Below are 17,342 nucleotides of genomic sequence, written 5' to 3' on the forward strand. Positions count from 1 at the left end.
ACACTTACACATTATAAGTTATCTTTAGTTTTTTTTCCAAAGCAATGTATATGCCTTTAAAAGATCTAATTATTTGCTTTGAACTCCTTTTTGGTTTGTACCTAGGTGTCAGCACGTACATATATATTTTTTTAAACCTCAGCGTGAATCCACAATTATAAGCTCAGTATTCTTGGTTGCTTTCTATTTTGGAAGACTTAAAGCTGTCCTCTCCACTGGCCACCCCTGTATCCTACCCTTGCCTGCAGTGGTATCACATGCTCAGGCCGCAAGGGAAGAAAGCCCGATGCATCCATCTCTTGCTCTCTGTCTCTTTCTCCCTGTCTCTGTTTCCAGATCTGTCTGTCTGTGTGGTCCCCCCCGCCCCCAACCCCAGCACTGCCCCACATACACCACACACTCACCCGTGTCTGTCCTTCTGTCTCTGCTCTGTCTTTTCACTGTATCTGTGTTGGTCTGTTTGTTGGTCTGCCTGTCTCTCCTGCTTGCTGGAGCCGTTCACAGTGCCCTCCTCATTCAGGGACAGAGTGTGCTTTCTCTGGGCTGGTGCCAGACCCTGGAGAGAGGAGTGCTTTGAAAACTCAACTTGGACTCCTCACCAAACCACACTTCAGTTATGCTTAGCATCTGGCCACCAGTTTGTCCACTCAATATAAGGTCCCTGACCCTACCCATAACTTGCCCGTTTCCCTTTTGATCTAGAAACAAACACTTTTTTAAAACTGGAAGCCCAGTTTAAAATCTTAAGAAAAATAAGGGCCCAATGTGAAAGGTTGGGGAGAGTCCAACTCATCTATAATTTAATTTGGTTTTTCCTCTTTGCTTTCTCGTGAAGGGAAAGCCAAATGCCACCCTTCCCAGAGAATGAGTTACCAGACCATGATGTGAAGGAACAACTTAATTCAGCAGCATGACAAGGATTTGAGCTGGCACTTTTCAGCCAGAATCACAGTTACACACGCACGCACGCACGCGCGCGCGCGCGCGCAGTCTGTTTCAAGTTCTAGTGAATGAAGGAAGTTCACATGATAGATTGCCATTCTTAGTTTTTAAATAGCTTTTATTGTTGCAGTAGAAAATACAACTTTTTTGAAATGCTATTGATACATCAGCTGACCTTTAATGTTAGAAAGCTTTGACTCTTGATTTTCTAATGCGAAATCCCGTATCAAGAGTTAATAGACAACTCAGAAAAAAAAAAAGCATTAACGGAAGAAAACAGGGAAAGTGGACTATGATGGGAATAGAAAATTGAAAGGACAGGGAATTCCCTGGTGGTCCAGTGGTTAGGACTCCGTGCTTCCACTGCAGGGGGCTCTGGTTCGATCCTTGGTCAGGGAACTAAGATCCCACATGCAGCTCGGTGCAGCTAAAAAAAAAAAAGAAAAAATTGAAAGGGTAGACTGGAAGTTGCAGCCAGTTCTGCCATAAGACAGCACACATTCCTAAGAAATTACTGCACTATGCAAAATGGCGCAATAGAAACCACAGGAGACTCATTAGAAAAATGGGATAATGGGCACAACACTCAAAACTTCATCGGTGACACACAGAAAAAGATAGGAACCTAACAAGAATGGTAGCACGGTTTTATGTGTATTAAATGGTTTAAAAAATACATAAATATTCATTCTAATATGACATTTTTCCTTGAAAACAACCTGACGTGCTTTTGCAGGTCGGTGTCAGAAGGGTTTCAGTTTGTAAGCTATTGTGAAGTGGTGGAAGGAAGATTATCTGATATCGAGGAAAAGGTGTAGCACCAGCTGTGGATGGTGTGGCTCCTAAGGTCCATGGTGAACTGAGGTGGATGGTGGATGTTTGCGGCGGGGGGGCGGGGGGGTGCTGGGCAGGCTGAGGGTGTGAGCTTTTATGCCCACGTGGCTCAGTTTAGCCAGGTGTGGTTTTCTGCATTCACCTAGTGCTTCTTGCAGATGAAATCTTGCAAAAGGAAATGCAAAAATTCTTTATGCTCAAATTGTTCCTTAGTAGATCAGTGACTTCGGAATAAGTTTACGTTTTCAAAACAAGCATTATAGTGAACTATGTTTAATTCGATTGAGAATTTTATTTACATCATTTGCTATCAGAGAAAATCTATCACTTTTACTCTGAGACACTTGCTTGAGAATTCTGATACCCCCAAAATAGTAAAAAGAGTGTATTTCCTAGAAGTCAAAGTTCTGGTTGGAATTTTTCCCCCTCTTTATACCACAGACATGGGAATTATTCCTTTAGTACACTGCCACTGGGGGTGATTTTTGTGGCTGAACATATTAATTTAAATATTTATTTATTTTAATGTATATCAGAAATATATATTACACACTTTTTAAACCTGTTGTTTTATAGATGCTATTGTTTTGGAAAACAATAAGAGTTCTGGAAAACACGGAGAGTGGTACCCTGCTTCACGTTGGGCCATCTGAAAACAGATTGGGGGTAGTTTCAGGTTGCCCCTGATAGAGGGGCACTACTTACTGGTGATTAAGGGCTGGGGGACAGGAATTCTAACCACCCTGAAATCCTGTACAAGGATTGTTGTGTCCAAAATACCAGTGCTGTCCCCGTGAAAGACTGGTGAGTATTAGATTAAGGAGGAGGAAGGAACAGTGGAGTTGATAATTTGAATAAAAGTGTTGAGTAAAAAATAGTATTTTATGTGTCTTTGGTAAGAATGATGAAAATAGTTTGCAGTTGAGGGAAGTTTGGAAAACACTAGTTGAGGACAAGTAGTAGCGGTGAGCTTCATTTAACAAACCCTGGTGTATAGTGCCATGTGCCGGGCAGTGTTCTCGGTGACAGCTGTGGTTAATGGTTCTTGAGGCATTAGCCTAGTCTAGGGTAGCCTCTCACCATTGGCTGCGCAGTGGAATCACACAGAAGAGCTTGTAAAAGTCTGGATGCCCAGGCCACAGAAAAATCAGACTCAGAATCTTTGAAGGTGGGACTGAGGCATCAGTCTTTTTTAATAAGCTCATTAGATTATGCCGATGTGTAGCCAAGGCTGAGAACCACTCGTCTAGGACCATTTGAAAATCACTCTCTTCATAAGAAGAGCTGTACCGATGGGGCAAATGTTAATTGAAGGCCTACTCTGTGCCATGCTGTCAGGGGCAGATGACCGAGACAGGAAGCTCCACCATCCAAGGGAGTCGGCAGAACGGGAGACAGATTTTTACAGTCCTGGCTGACAAGTGCCAGTGCTTGAAAGTATATTCAGAGTGTTTTGGGATCACGGAAGAGAAGGAAACTAATTTTTTTTAAAAGAAAACCTCAGGTGCCAAATTTGGAAAATTATTAAACTTGTTATTTTAACTTTCCCTTCCTTACACACTACTTTCATATCTGGCGGGAAAAAAAGCAGCAGGCACTTATAAATTACTATCAGTTTAGCCTTCCTGACCTGCTTGTAGCCCTTGTGTGGTCTAGTTGGAGAATTTGAATTCTGCCTGTAGGTAGCATGATGATTTTGTCCTGGTGTAGAGCAGGCTCTTTAGTACCCCAGAAAGCGTCCTTGAGCTAATGCCCTTCTGGGAAGAAGTCAGCACAGCTTCACAGAGAGTCTCAGGACTGATGTAAAAGGACCTTTGGAAATAAATCCTTTACGTGATGGTTGTAGTCAAATTGATTCTAATATGCTTAATTTAAAAAATACTCATATAGCTTCCATATTGTGATAAATAAATGTTGGATCACATACATTTTAAAACTTAAGAGTAAAGCAAACATATTTTAAATTACAAGTTTAACTAAAGTCAACTTACTCAAGCTACCAGCTTGAGGTACTTAAGTAGATAAAGTTACTAAATAATTTACTTGTTTCCGATGGTAACATTCTTCAACAGCTCTCGATTTATTTAGTGTGGGTTGCCTTACTCTGAGAAAACCTGATTCTCTAGTGGATAGACTTACTTTCAGTTACGCCTGCGTAGTCCTTACTTAACCATGAATTACTTCCTGGTATAGAAAGCAGGCTTAGCTATTTGTGGTATTTTTGTCTTGCGCCTTTGGCATCCTATGGTGTGAACAAGAGCTGTGCCATCTGTAGTCAAGTGAGATTATTTAAAAAGGGGGGGGGGTTGGGAGTGGGGAGTGAAGTGATTCACTGGAAAATTTCAGCACAGATTCTTAGGGAACGATAAGATAACCCTAGAAACATTCTTATTTGGTGCCATATACTGGTGGGTAGTGACAAAAATAAAAAAATTAAGGTACAACTTGTTTCTTAACATTTTGCTATTTTGAAAATTGGAGAGGTACTATGCTAGAAAGGCAGAAAGAATTCCGTGCAGTGTCAATTAGCAGAGCTCTGCAGATGAATGAATAATTTCCCCCTCTCTGACTACAAGTTGCAGTCAGTGAGGTTCATTTCTAAAATGCAAAACCCACTATTCTCAGGTTTAGAATGTCTGCTTCCTAATGGTTATCTATGTATGATAAACCTCTTTATGCCGAGACGTTTCCTAAGCAGAAGGACCAGTTCCTAGAATCCAGAATAAGTCTGTGGGGTCTAGATAAGCCATTTCTGAAAGCTGCTGAGTTTAATATATTTTCACTAGTGACACGTATCTGAACCTAAATGTGTTGATTTCCGGGGACTCCCCCAGGGTTCCATTGGAGACTTGCCTGAAACAGTGTCTTCCCCCCCCCCCCCCCCACCTTTTGTGTTCCTTTTCAGAAAGAAGACATAGCTCATCCAGCAAGCCTTCTTTGGCCGTTCCTCCCACTTCAGTATTTTCCTTCTTCCCTTCTCTGTCCAAAAGCAAAGGAGGCAGTGGAAGTGGAAGCAGCCGTTCTTCCAGTGGAGGTGTTCTAAGTGCATCCTCGTTAAGTTCCAAGTTGTTGAAATCGCCCAAAGAGAAACTGCAGCTCAGGGGGAACAGGCCAATGCATCCCATTCAGCAAAATAGAGTCCCCCATGGTAGAATGTGAGTATGGCCCAGAGGGTTCTTAAAGCTCACCTGCCAGAAGTGGAACTGTGTACACAAGTAGCATCTGAGAGTGTACGTGGATAATGTGAAAGAGAGCCCACTTGGGGGAAAATTCAAATATATGTTGTTGTTTCTTTTTGTTTCCCTATTATACCTCGGGAGACTTTATAGAGTCATAATAGCAATAATAATACTTACCTATTGATCCTTTCTTGTGTGCCAGCTATTGAAATTTAGCTAAGTGTATTGTCATTTACTTATCACAACAACCCTTTGAAATAGGTATTGCTGTTATCTCCATTTTCTGGGTAAGGAGAGGGAAGCGTGAAAAAATTGAAGAACTTTAGCCACGGGCCCCTCAGGTCGAACAGGCCTGGGGTTCAAATCCCGCCTCTATCACTTCCTAGCTGAGGGGCCTTGGCCAAGGCCCTGTTTCTCTCAGAGTCTAAGATAACGGCCCCTGTGCAGGGTTAGTGGGGGTGGTAGGATTCATGTATTAGACTCAAGCACCTGGCTAGTGTCCGGCCCACAGGAGACCGTAAAGGAACGGATGCTGGTGCCGCCGCTGAGGATGACAGTAGGAATAAAAAGGTGAAGAGATCCCCAGAAGCTGTTCTAGGATTTTCTGGGGCCCACACAGCAAATAGGGAAGCAGTGCTTCCTCCCACCCCCAGTCTTGGGTTCACATCCAAGCACTGATGAGGGGAGACTGGAAGAAGTCCACACCACCAGGCAAGGCCTTGACGAGTTTCCCTGGTGGGCCTGTAGGCTGCCCAGCTCTCTGGGGGTCACATGGAGCAGCCGTGCGTTCCCATGGAAACAGATCTTGCCCCGTCACGGCATGCTTCGGCCTTGGTGGCGGGCGGCTTTTCCCTGGCCTGCCTCCCTTTCGGAGGGTATGCCACACATCTCAGTCCCAAGGTCTGATAACCTGGTTAATCTTCGGGCAGCGGCCAGCACCTGCTCTTGCGCACGGACCTTGCCAGCTCGGAGAGGCCGTGGCATCTTGCAGTGTCTCTGCTGCTGTTGGGCTGTTCCAGGTACAGCTGATTGGTGCTATTTGTCCTGGTTGCTAAGCCCGCAGCCTCTGCTCATCTGTCAGAAGTGCAAGTACAGGAAGCTTGGCTTTCGTTCCTGGAGCTGTCAGAGAGCCAAAGAAAATGCCAGTACAGTGTGTAAGTCATTCGCCCGCTTAACAGCTGTTAGAGCACTGACTCCGCTGGGCGAAGTTTATAAAACCTCATCAATCCAAATCTTTATTTGTAGCTGGGCTTTAGACGGGGACCAGGCTAACTGTCAGCTTCGTACCAACATTTGCCACCCAAATGACAGTATCAGTAAGATTCCAGAAAAAAGTCAGTTCTTGGTTAGTGATACAGGTATTCAGTGCTCACCAGCTGAGTGCCAGGCACTTAGATTCCAGGCTCCTATGGAGAAACCTTTTTCAGGGACTGGAGAATTACCACTTCAGTGACACATCGTCTCCTAATTAAACATTGGTCTTCCTCATTGACAGAGGCAGAGCGCCTCTTCTTGGAGATACATTGTTAGGGACATTTGAGTTCTTCCAAGTCCTTAGTGACATTTCTTGGAAATGTTCTCTAATTTCAGTTGTTCTTTTCGCTGCTCACTCATTTTACTTTATTTTGGTGGATCATTTCTTAAAAGTGACAGCTCTCAAAAGATATCCTCTAAAGGTCCTGCCACAGTCTTTGGTCCTTTTAGACCTTTTCATATTTTGCTTCTTGCAGGAATTACATTGGGTAACGGGCTCATGTGTAGGATTGTTCTGGAATGATGATAGACCAGGTAAATTTGATGGTTCCGCTGGAGCTTTCTGCTGCTCCAGAAGGGCTTACAGACTGAGTAAAAGTCTTACTGAGTTTTCTGCGTAGCCCTAACAAATTTTTGTAATGTGTACCTTTGGGAGCCTAGCTCTGCACGGTGCACAGGTAGACCCAGGCTCTGCCCTCGTCCCTCTGGCTCACCAGTCACCCTGGGCTGCTGGGGCACTCAGGTGCTGGTGTTCTCACTTCCCCCTACGACAGCATGACGCCCTCTGTCCAAGTGGAAAAGATTCCTCCGAAGATGGATGGCGCACTACTGAAATCTGCGGTAGGGCCAGTCTGTCCTGCTGCTGTGAGTTCCTCAGTCAAGCCTGGCCTTAACTGCCCCTCAATACCAAAGCCAACCTTGCCTTTGCCTGGACAGATTCTGAATGGCAAAGGGCTTCCTGCACCGCCTACGCTGGAGAAGAAGTCAGAAGATAACTCCAATAACAGGAAATTTTTAAATAAGAGATTATCAGGTAACTTCATATTTTCTCTCAGTATTTCTTTCTGTATTAATTGGGCATTCCTGGGAGAGCAAATCAACTGTTATCTGTAAGTCCTCTTTTTGAAACTGGCCACCTTCAGCTTTAGGATGAAGTTCCTTAAGTAGTGTCTTTGAGCTCTTCATTCTTGGTTTTAAAGTGCACGTGTGTGGGTAGGTGACGTAAAAGTAGCTTTCTAGTGGTGTATTCCTAAATGGAGTAATGAGTAATGCTGCCTTAAACAGTCTCTTTCCTGTCATCTGGTGGCGAGACTCCCCACTCTCTTAGAGATGTTGTGGCTTTCTAGTGGCGCTCCTTCGTACTTTGTATATTTTATATTTATTGATAATGTGATAGATTTGCTTCAAGTTATAATTGGTCTGAGATAGGAGAATCTCAGATTTCTCCTATTTTATTATTTTCAAAATAAATGAAGCAGCGTCTGAGCCCATTGTAATGTCTGTGTGCTTTTGACAGAAAGGGAGTTTGATCCTGACATCCACTGTGGGGTCATCGATCTCGACACCAAGAAGCCCTGCACCCGGTCTTTGACATGCAAGGTAGGGGGCTCCTGGGCAGAGCCCGATGCTCCGGGAAGCTCGGGGACCTGGGCTGTACAGCACTGCTCCCCAGGCGTCTCTCACTCACAGGGCATCTGCTCTGAGGATTGTTCTGAATTTTTAAGTGAGGGAATGACTCCGTTTTGATGAAGAACGCCTCAAGTTCAGAAAACGTGGAGCCTGTTGTTATAAACTGCTATCTTAAGAGGGGTTTTGCCTCCAGTGAGCCTTACTGTATCCAGGGGAATGGTGTTTTTTCCTAATCAATCTGTTATTTTTCAAAGCTTTTTAATATTTCCTCATAGAAATTTGAGAGGATCCCCTTTACTGTGGTTTAAATTGTACTGACTTGGAATGAGTCCAGAAATTTCCTTTGCATATATGTGAATATTCTTAAAATGTTTGTGTTATCTCTGGTTCTTCAATTTTACAGCTACTTTAAAAATATCTGTGACTTTGAGATAGCTTTATTTTTTTAGTTCTAAAAAAAAATACTAGGTACCACATAATCTAATGTATATGTAAAACCCAAGAAAATGTAAAGATTCCCCCTTTCTATCCTGAGTTTTCCTTTGAAATGCCAGTATGCTAGTGAGAAGGCGGTATATTTGCTATAAAATAAGGGTTGACATGGGGGTGGCCTCTGGCTTCAGTAGACCCCCTTCATAAATGAGCATATATGCTTATGTCCCCAGCCACCCTGCAGAAGGGTTCAAAAAGTATTAAGAATCATTGCCTTGAAGTAATTTTAAAACCCTTGTTTAAAGGAGGAGGTTAAAAATTATAAAAATTAGTGTTGATCTCTAAAAATTAATAAAATTTTTGATGTATTATTTTAAGTTTTACCAAAGATTATGTTTGAATAAAGAAATTCAGACTCCACTCCAGCCCTAAACAGTAGAGGATCGTTAAAATCTTCAGAAACCGGAAACGTTATTTCTCGGTAGTTCTTATTTTAATTTAAATTTCTAATTTAATTTTAGCGTGTGGATTTTATCTTGCAACAATGGTACTGAATCTTGTGAGGAACTAGGTTGGTCAAAAGCACCTTTAAATACCTAATTTTTAAAGAATTATGGATTCTCTTCCCAGAGGAAAACATACATACACATATATAGTCTGAATCTTGCATTTTATTTCAGAGGTAGATGGTCATCCCTACTCCAATTGCACCGTTGAATCTCTAGGTTAAAAACTCCTCAGGACAGATTGCTTTGTTTTATATAATATTAACTGGACACATCGAGTGGTGTGTTGTTTGACAGTAGCCAGTTGAGCTCTGTAGAATCATGGCCTGTTCAGCTGCCCCCGAGGGAACTTGTGAGTGTGCGCCTCAGCCCGGCTGCACGCCGTGTCACACTGCCAAGTCCTCTCTGCTCTCTTCCTGCCTGCCTGGCTCTCAGAAACATAGATTTCTCAGGACTGTGATACCGGTGGTCAGCGAACGATGCTCGCTTTACCCGGGGTGCTCTTTTTTAGTCATCTGTGAGGCATGCTGGTGAGCCAAAAGCGTCATCAACTCCGAATCTGCCAGGAACTTGACCAGCCTTCTTCCTGAAGCTTCGTTGGCTTTGTGTCGATCCCGCAGTTTCCTCGCACCTTCCTTTTCACGTCGTGTGTGCTAATAAACACACTGGAATGCTTGACATGCAAGCGGTGGGTCTTGCACGTCAAAGACCCAGCTGAATGTCCCCCACGCTGCTGCCCAGATCTCTCCTGTCTTAGACTGAGGACGTTGTCCGTTCTCTTTGCTGTCAGGGCATCTGCTGCTGCCCACTCCTGTCACTCTGTCGTCTGCCTGCCACCCTCACTGTCCCCTCCTCACTTCCTCATCTGTCCAGTGTTCTGTGTCCTCTATGCCTTCCATGCAAGTAGATTTGGGCTCCTCTCAGGGTAGAAGCATTTACTGCACACATCTGCAGGCACAGACCTCCTTCTGGGCCTCAGAGGATACAGGCTTGAACAAAATCAAGGCGTGGCTCCTACCCTTTTGGGGCTTACAGTCTAATGGAAGAGATGAAGATTAACTTGGTAATGACTCAAGTAACTGTAAAAGTTACCACTGATGGGTAATAAAAAAGAGAGGCCTGTGTAATGACAGCCTTCACTAGGGGAACTGAGTCAGGGCAGGCTCCTTTGCTGTAGGAATACTGGGCTGAAATCCATATGATTTGTCTGGGCAGAAAGGGGTGGGAGACGCAGAGGAGACAACCTTTGTGAAGGCTCTGGGACGGGGCAGGACAAACAGCTTAGGGTCTGAAGGGCAGCCAGGAGGCTGAGCAGGAGGAGGAGGCGGCACCTGGTGCCAGAGGAGCAGGGAGCAGGGGTGTCAGAGCGTGCAGCGCCCCGGGCCTCCGTGCAGCTGCTCTTTATCCTGTGCGCCTTGGGCAGCCCCCCACAGAGTTCTGATGGCGAGGAGGGGGCATCAGGGTTGTGGCTGAAAGATTCTTCAGAGCTCAGGGCAAATGCTATGTACTCTTCAAACCAAGCTGGGAAAACACTGATCGTCTCTGCCTACTTTCTTCACTTGGTCTTCCCACGCTAGGCACCAGGGGACATGCAAAGGCGAGGAGAGGCTTCTGTATCATCTGTCTGGAGGGACAGGCAGGTGGACCCCCAGTGACGTATATTCGTTTGTTCATTCAACATGTATTGGGGGGCCATTATTTTTATCTGGTTTTTGTTTGAAGCATTTATGGCGTGTCAGGTGCCGTACTAGGTGTTGGTACAGCACTGAACAAAACAAAGGTCCTTGTCTTCACTTAGGGTTACTTTCTTGTGGATATATTACATATTAAAGAAAACCGAGTAAAATCTTAAAAAGAAGCTCAACACATTTTTCTAACGATCTGTGTGCCAGGTTAGAATTTGGGCGAACATAGTTTGCAGTATATGTGGTATGGACGTAGGTTATGTTATTGAACCGCAAAAGGGAATTAGAAGCCTAACTCCCCTTAAAATCCCTTAAATTGTAGCGAACATGGAAGCCTTTAGAGCAATACATTTGTGTAATGTGTGTATAATGAACACACAGAAAGTATCATTTGTAGTATTGTTGTAACATAGAAGAGGGAAGGATTTATGTAGATGAACTCATATTTGGGAGGTGTGATTTGGGGCTGCTGTGGTTAGTGGCTCCTTGCATTTTTTTCTTTACAGACGGAGGCCCTAAGCAGTATGGAGTGGTCAGGTTTACTTGACCATTCTTCTTCTCAAGAGTAATTTCAAATTTCTCAACAATGTGACCGTTTTGGGGAGGTCCGAGAGGGAGGGGATCTAGGTATACATATAGCTGATTCACTTCATTGTACAGCGGAAACTAACACAACACTGTAAAGCAGTTATACTCCAATAAAAAAAAAAAAGAATGTGACCATTTTTAAATTCTGAGGTTAGACATTGTCTCTGGATCCAAAAATGCTATCCCATTTTCTTGATTTCCATAGTGAGTGTCTTTCGATAGGGACTCATGCTGGTTTGCGTCGTTCCCTGCGCACAGCCTGTCTTCTTTTGGCCTCTTACTCTTTAATCCCCCCAGGTCTCCCTCGGCCTGTCTCCAGGATGCTGTGAGCCCTTCTCTCTCTGTGTAGCATTGCCACAGGAATAAAGAAACAGTTGTGTTTAATTTTTACTCTCTGGCAGTTAGTGAAAGAAGACTTTGTGATACGTATTTTATGGAATAAGTGCTTCTTCCCTGTTAACATTCAAAACTCTGAATGGCCCAAAGGGGACTTCTCTAGCGGAGTTGGTAACAGCTCTGATCAATGAATTGTTCCTGTGGCACAAAACACGAGGACCTGTTACCTGTTTGTATCTACTGTTTGCCCCCCAGTTACATACCTGGTGGCACGGTTAACATTTCTTCTTTCTTCTGGTGGAAATAACATCACCAGGTTCTTACACATTTGGAGCCTGGAATATCTGCTTCTAACTATTAGGGAAAAAAAAAATCATACTCTTAAGATTTTTAGCCTATCAGATACTGAGCAGCCTTTGATTAAGCTAATGGTTCAAATTGCTTTTTTATTGGCATTGGTATTTTTTGATGTATGGCAGAAAAGATTATTACTGAGATTCCTCCATTTCTGGTTGTTTGTTTTTGTTGTTGTTGTTTTTGGTCTGTAGACACATTCCTTAACCCAGCGGAGGGCTGTCCAGGGTAGAAGAAAACGATTCGATGTGTTGTTAGCCGAGCACAAAAACAAAACCAGGGAAAAGGAATCGATTCGCCATCCGGACTCTCAGCAACCAACGCAGCCTCTCAGGGACCCGCATCCCACTCCTCCTAGAACTTCACAGGAGCCACACCAAAACTCTCACGGAGTGATTCCTTCCGAATCAAAGCCTTTCGTAGCTAGTAAACCTAAACCTCACACCCCTAGTCTTCCAAGGTAAGCCACGTCCTCCAGCTCTCTCTCCCTCTTTCAGAGAACAGACGTGCAGACTGTAGAGCCCCGGTGTATCGTGATGTCGAGGACAGACGTCAGGCTCGCTACGAGAAGAGATGTTTTTCTAACGGGGTTTTACTTTAAGAAAAAAAAACGTTCATCACTGAGTTTCAACCAGGGCTGTTTGTGGCCAAATGCAAGCAGCAGAGTAAAGCTAGAATTATCTGTTCTGCCCCTGCTCAGCGTTTGGTGTCTCCTGACCCTGTTGAGTAGGGCTGCAGCCCGGATCCTGCCCGCAAGTTAGTGATGGGAACATTTCACATGGCTTTGGCAGCCATTTCCCATTCATTTGTCTTGCTTCTTGCAAAACACAGCAGTTGGGATTCTTGCTGGGGATAGGCATTCAGCCTGAGTCTTTACAGCATTTACAACATGTTTTTTCATTCATTCATTTGGGACTCTGACCCGAGTGTGTATTAGTCATTTGAGCTGTGTAGTGAGCAGCAGGTCAGAACTTGGAGACAGTGATGGTGGGCTGAATATATGTGTGTGCGTGCTTGTATATTTAACCAAGTTGAAGTAAAGGACTTGGTACCCACTTTCCAGAAAGAAGGGAAAAAGAAAGGCATAGAGAACGAGGGTTTTGAGTCTGGGCCGAGGGCTTCTGCTTAGGAATGTGCCAACCCTTGGGTGCTGTTGCTTGATTAACCTTTTACCCTCACGTGTCTTGATTCTTGAAATGGTCACATGAGGGATGGAAGTGCCTCCCTCTTGGAAACCTGAGTGTGCACGTGAGCCTGTCCCCACATGGGCCCCCTGGTTTCCGAACAACACGGTTGGAGGAGTGATCAGAGGAGGTGCCCGAGGATGTGGCCAGGCCCAGGCTGTCGATTCCTTAGCAAGTCCTTTCTTTGGCCAATTTCATTAAAGTTTTTCCATCTATTAAAAAATAGGCTTAAGCCTAGAAACACCAGGCCTTTATGTGTGTTGGAAAAGCACACTGCTGTCCTTGAGTTACATACTCTAGATTACCCACATAAAATGGTAAAGCTACCTTCTTTTATCACCTCCTGTCCCTCTTAGGTTATTTTAGAGCATATTACCAATTACCTCATTGATTGCCTTAGTAACCCAGTTCCAGGTGAAATTTGAACAGGAATCAAAGAAAGAATTCTCTTAAATTCCACATGTATTTCGCCTTCTTTGGGGAGAATAGGAGGCGGACCAGGTGGCTATGGAATAGAGAAGTGGTTATAAGTTACTTTGGTTAGATCGGGCAGATAGCTGCATTTGACATCGCGCGGTTCGGGAGAGAGGACCCTTCACTCCCAGGCCCCCTGGATCAGCATCTGTGTCCCTAGTGCTAGTGGTGGAGCCCAGACCTCCCCGGATGGTTTTGGATACATTGTTGTATCTGAGTTAAGGCGGCTGATTCCCAGACATGTGATGTGATCTGATCAGTGCTGCACTTTCTACTCACCAAGGCCTCCAGGCTGTCCTGCTCAGCAAGGTGGGAGTGCCCCCATTGACCCGCCTCCAGTCCATGAATCTCCACACCCTCCCCTGCCTGCCACTGAGCCAGCTTCTCGGTTATCCAGTGAGGAGGGAGAAGGCGATGACAAAGAAGAGTCTGTTGAAAAACTGGACTGTCATTATTCAGGTCATCATCCTCAGCCAGCATCTGTAAGTTCCACATCCGCCCCCGCGCCAACCCTCCCCACGCCGCAGGGACAGGGCACTGCAGGGGGGCGTGCCGGGGACCCGGGCATGCCCTCCGGTCCATGCGGGGCGAGGTCAAGGTGCGAGTGCAGCTCAGAGCAGGGCGCCCCGAGGCAGCATGCACTCGGTTGGGTGCATCTCCTGCTCTTCCCGTTCTCTTCCATGACACTCAGGGCTAGGCATTGTCACACTCGTGCTTCACAGCCCTCGGTCCTCAGTAAGCACCGTCTGTCCTCGCCGCTCCTTCCCGGGCCGCACGCCCTCGGAGTTAGCGAGTCTGAGCGTGTGCTCTCTCTCTTGCAGTTTTGCACATTCGGGAGCCGGCAGATTGGAAGAGGCTATTACGTGTTTGACTCCAGGTGGAACCGGCTTCGCTGCGCCCTCAACCTCATGGTGGAGAAGCATCTGAACGCGCAGCTGTGGAAGTGAGTGCCCGTCCCACCACCTCTGGGGGCGGGTGGCACATCAGGGCTGCATCCTCTTTGTTTCTTATGGAGCTGATTTAATGAAGGTAATGGTCTCTGAGATGACCACGTGGCCTTTGACCAGCCTTGGAGGAAGGGCCCTCATCGTTCATACACTCACTCTTGGAGCAAATGTGTCTTGTTCTCGGTGCTGGGGTTTCAGGCCGAGGGACTCCCAGATGGACGGAGCTCACCTTCTAGGTCGGGGAGAAATGCGAAAGCCAGTCAACAGAACATAGAGATCATAGCTTGTCATAAGGGAGATAACAGAAACGCTAATAATCTGTAGCACTTACTGAGACTACTGTAGGCCAGGCACCTTAGCAAATACAATTTTCACATCTTGCTGTGTCAGGTGGCCTGGATTATTCCTGTTTTACAGATATTGAAACTGAGAAGCAAGGTCACACAGAACGTTAGAGGTGGAGCCAGGGTTTGGACCCACCTAAGAGCTGAGATGGGAAAATAACAGGACGGAGGGATTCATGGAGAGCCTGTCTTAAGGGGCCCTTGAGCTGAGACGAATGGATGAGAAAGAGCAGCCGTGGGGCTGGCGGGGAGGAGTGGGTTCCAGGCAAGGAGAACCGTGTGTGCGAAGGTCTTGAGTCAGAAAAGAACGTGGCTTGTTTGAGAAAGAGCAAGCAAGCTCCTGGAACAAGAGGAGATCCGAGAGGTCAGATGACGCTGAAATTGATTGAGGGCCCTGAGGAGCTGCCGAGGGTGTTAGGGAAAGGAGCCATTCGCTCTGGTTTACAGTTGAAAGCAAGACGATCATCTCGTGTGGCCTTAGGCATGCCGTTTCCCCAACGTGATGTTAAGTGGAAGAACAGTTCCGTGGCCCGAAAGGTTTATTAGCTCAGCCTTTCCTGAAGTAAAATAGTTTTTGTTACTGCAGGACTTCTCAAAGCCTTTAATGGGCACGGTCTGCTGTAACTCTCAAAGCAGAGGATATCGTGTATAATGCGGACTGTCTCCCAGGCTCTTTTGGCCTGGGAACCTCTTTTAGGGGAGCATCCTGGGGACTAGTGTTTGGTGGAACCTACTTCGGGAAGCACTGAGCTTTGCTAAAGGGGGCTGTCCGATAATAGTCATCCCAAACCCTCCATTTGGGCGTCAGTTACTAGTGCCTCCCTGAGTGGGCTCTGCGAGTACATCTATTTTTGCCTCTCTGCTTTGCTTGCCTGATATAGTCAGAGGAAGCTGTCAGAGACCTCGGGTAGTCCAAAATCCAGAGAACCATCCCCATGGTCGTTAATAGGACGTGCACTTGTTCGCGGTGAAGCCCAGCCCCAGAGCAGTGTTACTCTGCTTTGTTTCATGTTTCTTCCTGGTTCTTACTAGATAAGAACCTCTACCAAGGAACAGTGTTCTGAACCAGAGACGGACTTGGGCAGTGGTTTGTTGGGATTCTTTGGGGGGTGGCCTCATATCAGAAAACTTCAAAATGCATGAACTCTCAGCTTCTTACCTGGTGGGACCTGGAGAGCTCGTTGAGCGCACAGAGCTGTGGGGTTCATGTACCCCTAAGGGTTTCGAAGGGTCCTCAGAAGTTTCATCCCCGTTACATTGGTAAGTGGCTTATGGCCAGTGGTTTGGGTTGCGAGAGTTTCGGTTCCTAATGGCTTGTGTTGGAGAGGTTTTCTTCTGTGTGCTGTGAGCTTCTGAAGAAGCAGGATCCTGAAGCTGACTCCACTGTCTGTGTCCCTCTGTTCTGACAGAGGCTCACCGCCTCATCCGTCACTTGCGCCCAGTGAGGAGGAAACCGTTCTTTCTGTTGACATGACCTTTGGTTTTGAAAAAGTCAATTCGGGGCTTCCCTGGTGGCGCAGTGGTTGAGAATCTGCCTGCCAATGCAGGGGACACGGGTTCAAGCCCTGGTCTGGGAAGATCCCACATGCCGCGGAGCAACTGGGCCCGTGAGCCACAGTTACTGAGCCTGCGCGTCTGGAGCCTGTGCTCCGCAGCAAGAGAGGCCGCGATAGTGAGAGGCCCGCGCACCGCGATGAAGAGTGGTCCCCACTTGCCACAACTAGAGAAAGCTCTCACACAGAAACGAAGACCCAACACAGCCAAAAATAAATAAATAAATAAATAAATAAATAAAGTAGCTATTAATTTAAAAAAAAAAAAAAAAGTCAATTCGGGAGAGACAGACGGACCACTCAGTGATGAGCTGGCACACGGCCTGGGGCGGGTAGGGGCTTGGAGAGAGGTGTGGGGCCCGGTGCTTGAGGAGGCCAGTGCTGCCGGCACAGGAGTGGGGGCGCCGGCGCTTCTCACCCAGAAGAGAACTGTTCTCCAGGTGGCATCTTTGAGGCACTCAAGGAAAGTCTTGAAGTCGGCCAGGTCCCATCCTGCTGGCTCAGCCGGAAGTCCTCCCTTCTGCAGAGAGCCCCGGCAGCACTCTCCTCGGCCCCTTACCCTTTAGTTACTGTGGTTAACTTCGGGATAAGTGGAGGTGCAATTTCAGCCTGGCAGTGAAGTCAGTTATCTTCAGTGTGTGGAGTCTCTGGGCAGCAGTGAAAGTAGACCAGCTCTTCCTCTGGAGCATGGCCACGACCCAAAAGGCTGTTTGCAAGCTCCTGTGAGTTCTGTCCACTGCTTGCGTGCTGTGACTGGGGAACACTATCGCACTTCCCCTACGGAGGGGCTGGGATGGTGATCAAAAAGGTTTTGTGGTTTGGGTTTTCCTTTTTCTAATTTAATTTTTTAGATTGATAATAAAGTCACTTGGCTAAAAAAGGAAACATGAATATAAAGAGGCATACAGTGAAAAGTTTTAGTCCCCCTGGCCCCCATACTCCTGTTTTCTACCCACTCCTCACAGACAGAAGCAGTTTTATCCGTTGCTCGTGTCTCTGAGTTCATGTGTGCAAACACAGGTCAATATGACTGCCTCTTCTTTTTTTGTCTCTTCTTTATGCAGAAGGTAAGAAATGACTTAAAAGAGCTTTTTTAAGAGA

General features: G+C 46.0%; 1 protein-coding gene across 1 annotated transcript in view; it reads left to right on the forward strand.

The window, feature by feature from the left end:
- ATXN7 (ataxin 7) overlaps positions 1 to 17,342 on the forward strand; it is a 127,086-nt gene that overhangs the window by 100,495 nt on the left and 9,249 nt on the right. The window contains 6 exon segments of the mRNA XM_082412147.1: positions 4,682 to 4,931; positions 6,983 to 7,242; positions 7,726 to 7,808; positions 11,934 to 12,199; positions 13,681 to 13,879; positions 14,219 to 14,340. Of these exon segments, the coding sequence (XP_082268273.1) occupies positions 4,682 to 4,931; positions 6,983 to 7,242; positions 7,726 to 7,808; positions 11,934 to 12,199; positions 13,681 to 13,879; positions 14,219 to 14,340 (1,180 nt within the window).

This window comes from Balaenoptera physalus, assembly GCF_965194825.1.
Source record: "Balaenoptera physalus genome assembly, chromosome: 11".
Taxonomy (NCBI): domain Eukaryota; kingdom Metazoa; phylum Chordata; class Mammalia; order Artiodactyla; family Balaenopteridae; genus Balaenoptera; species Balaenoptera physalus.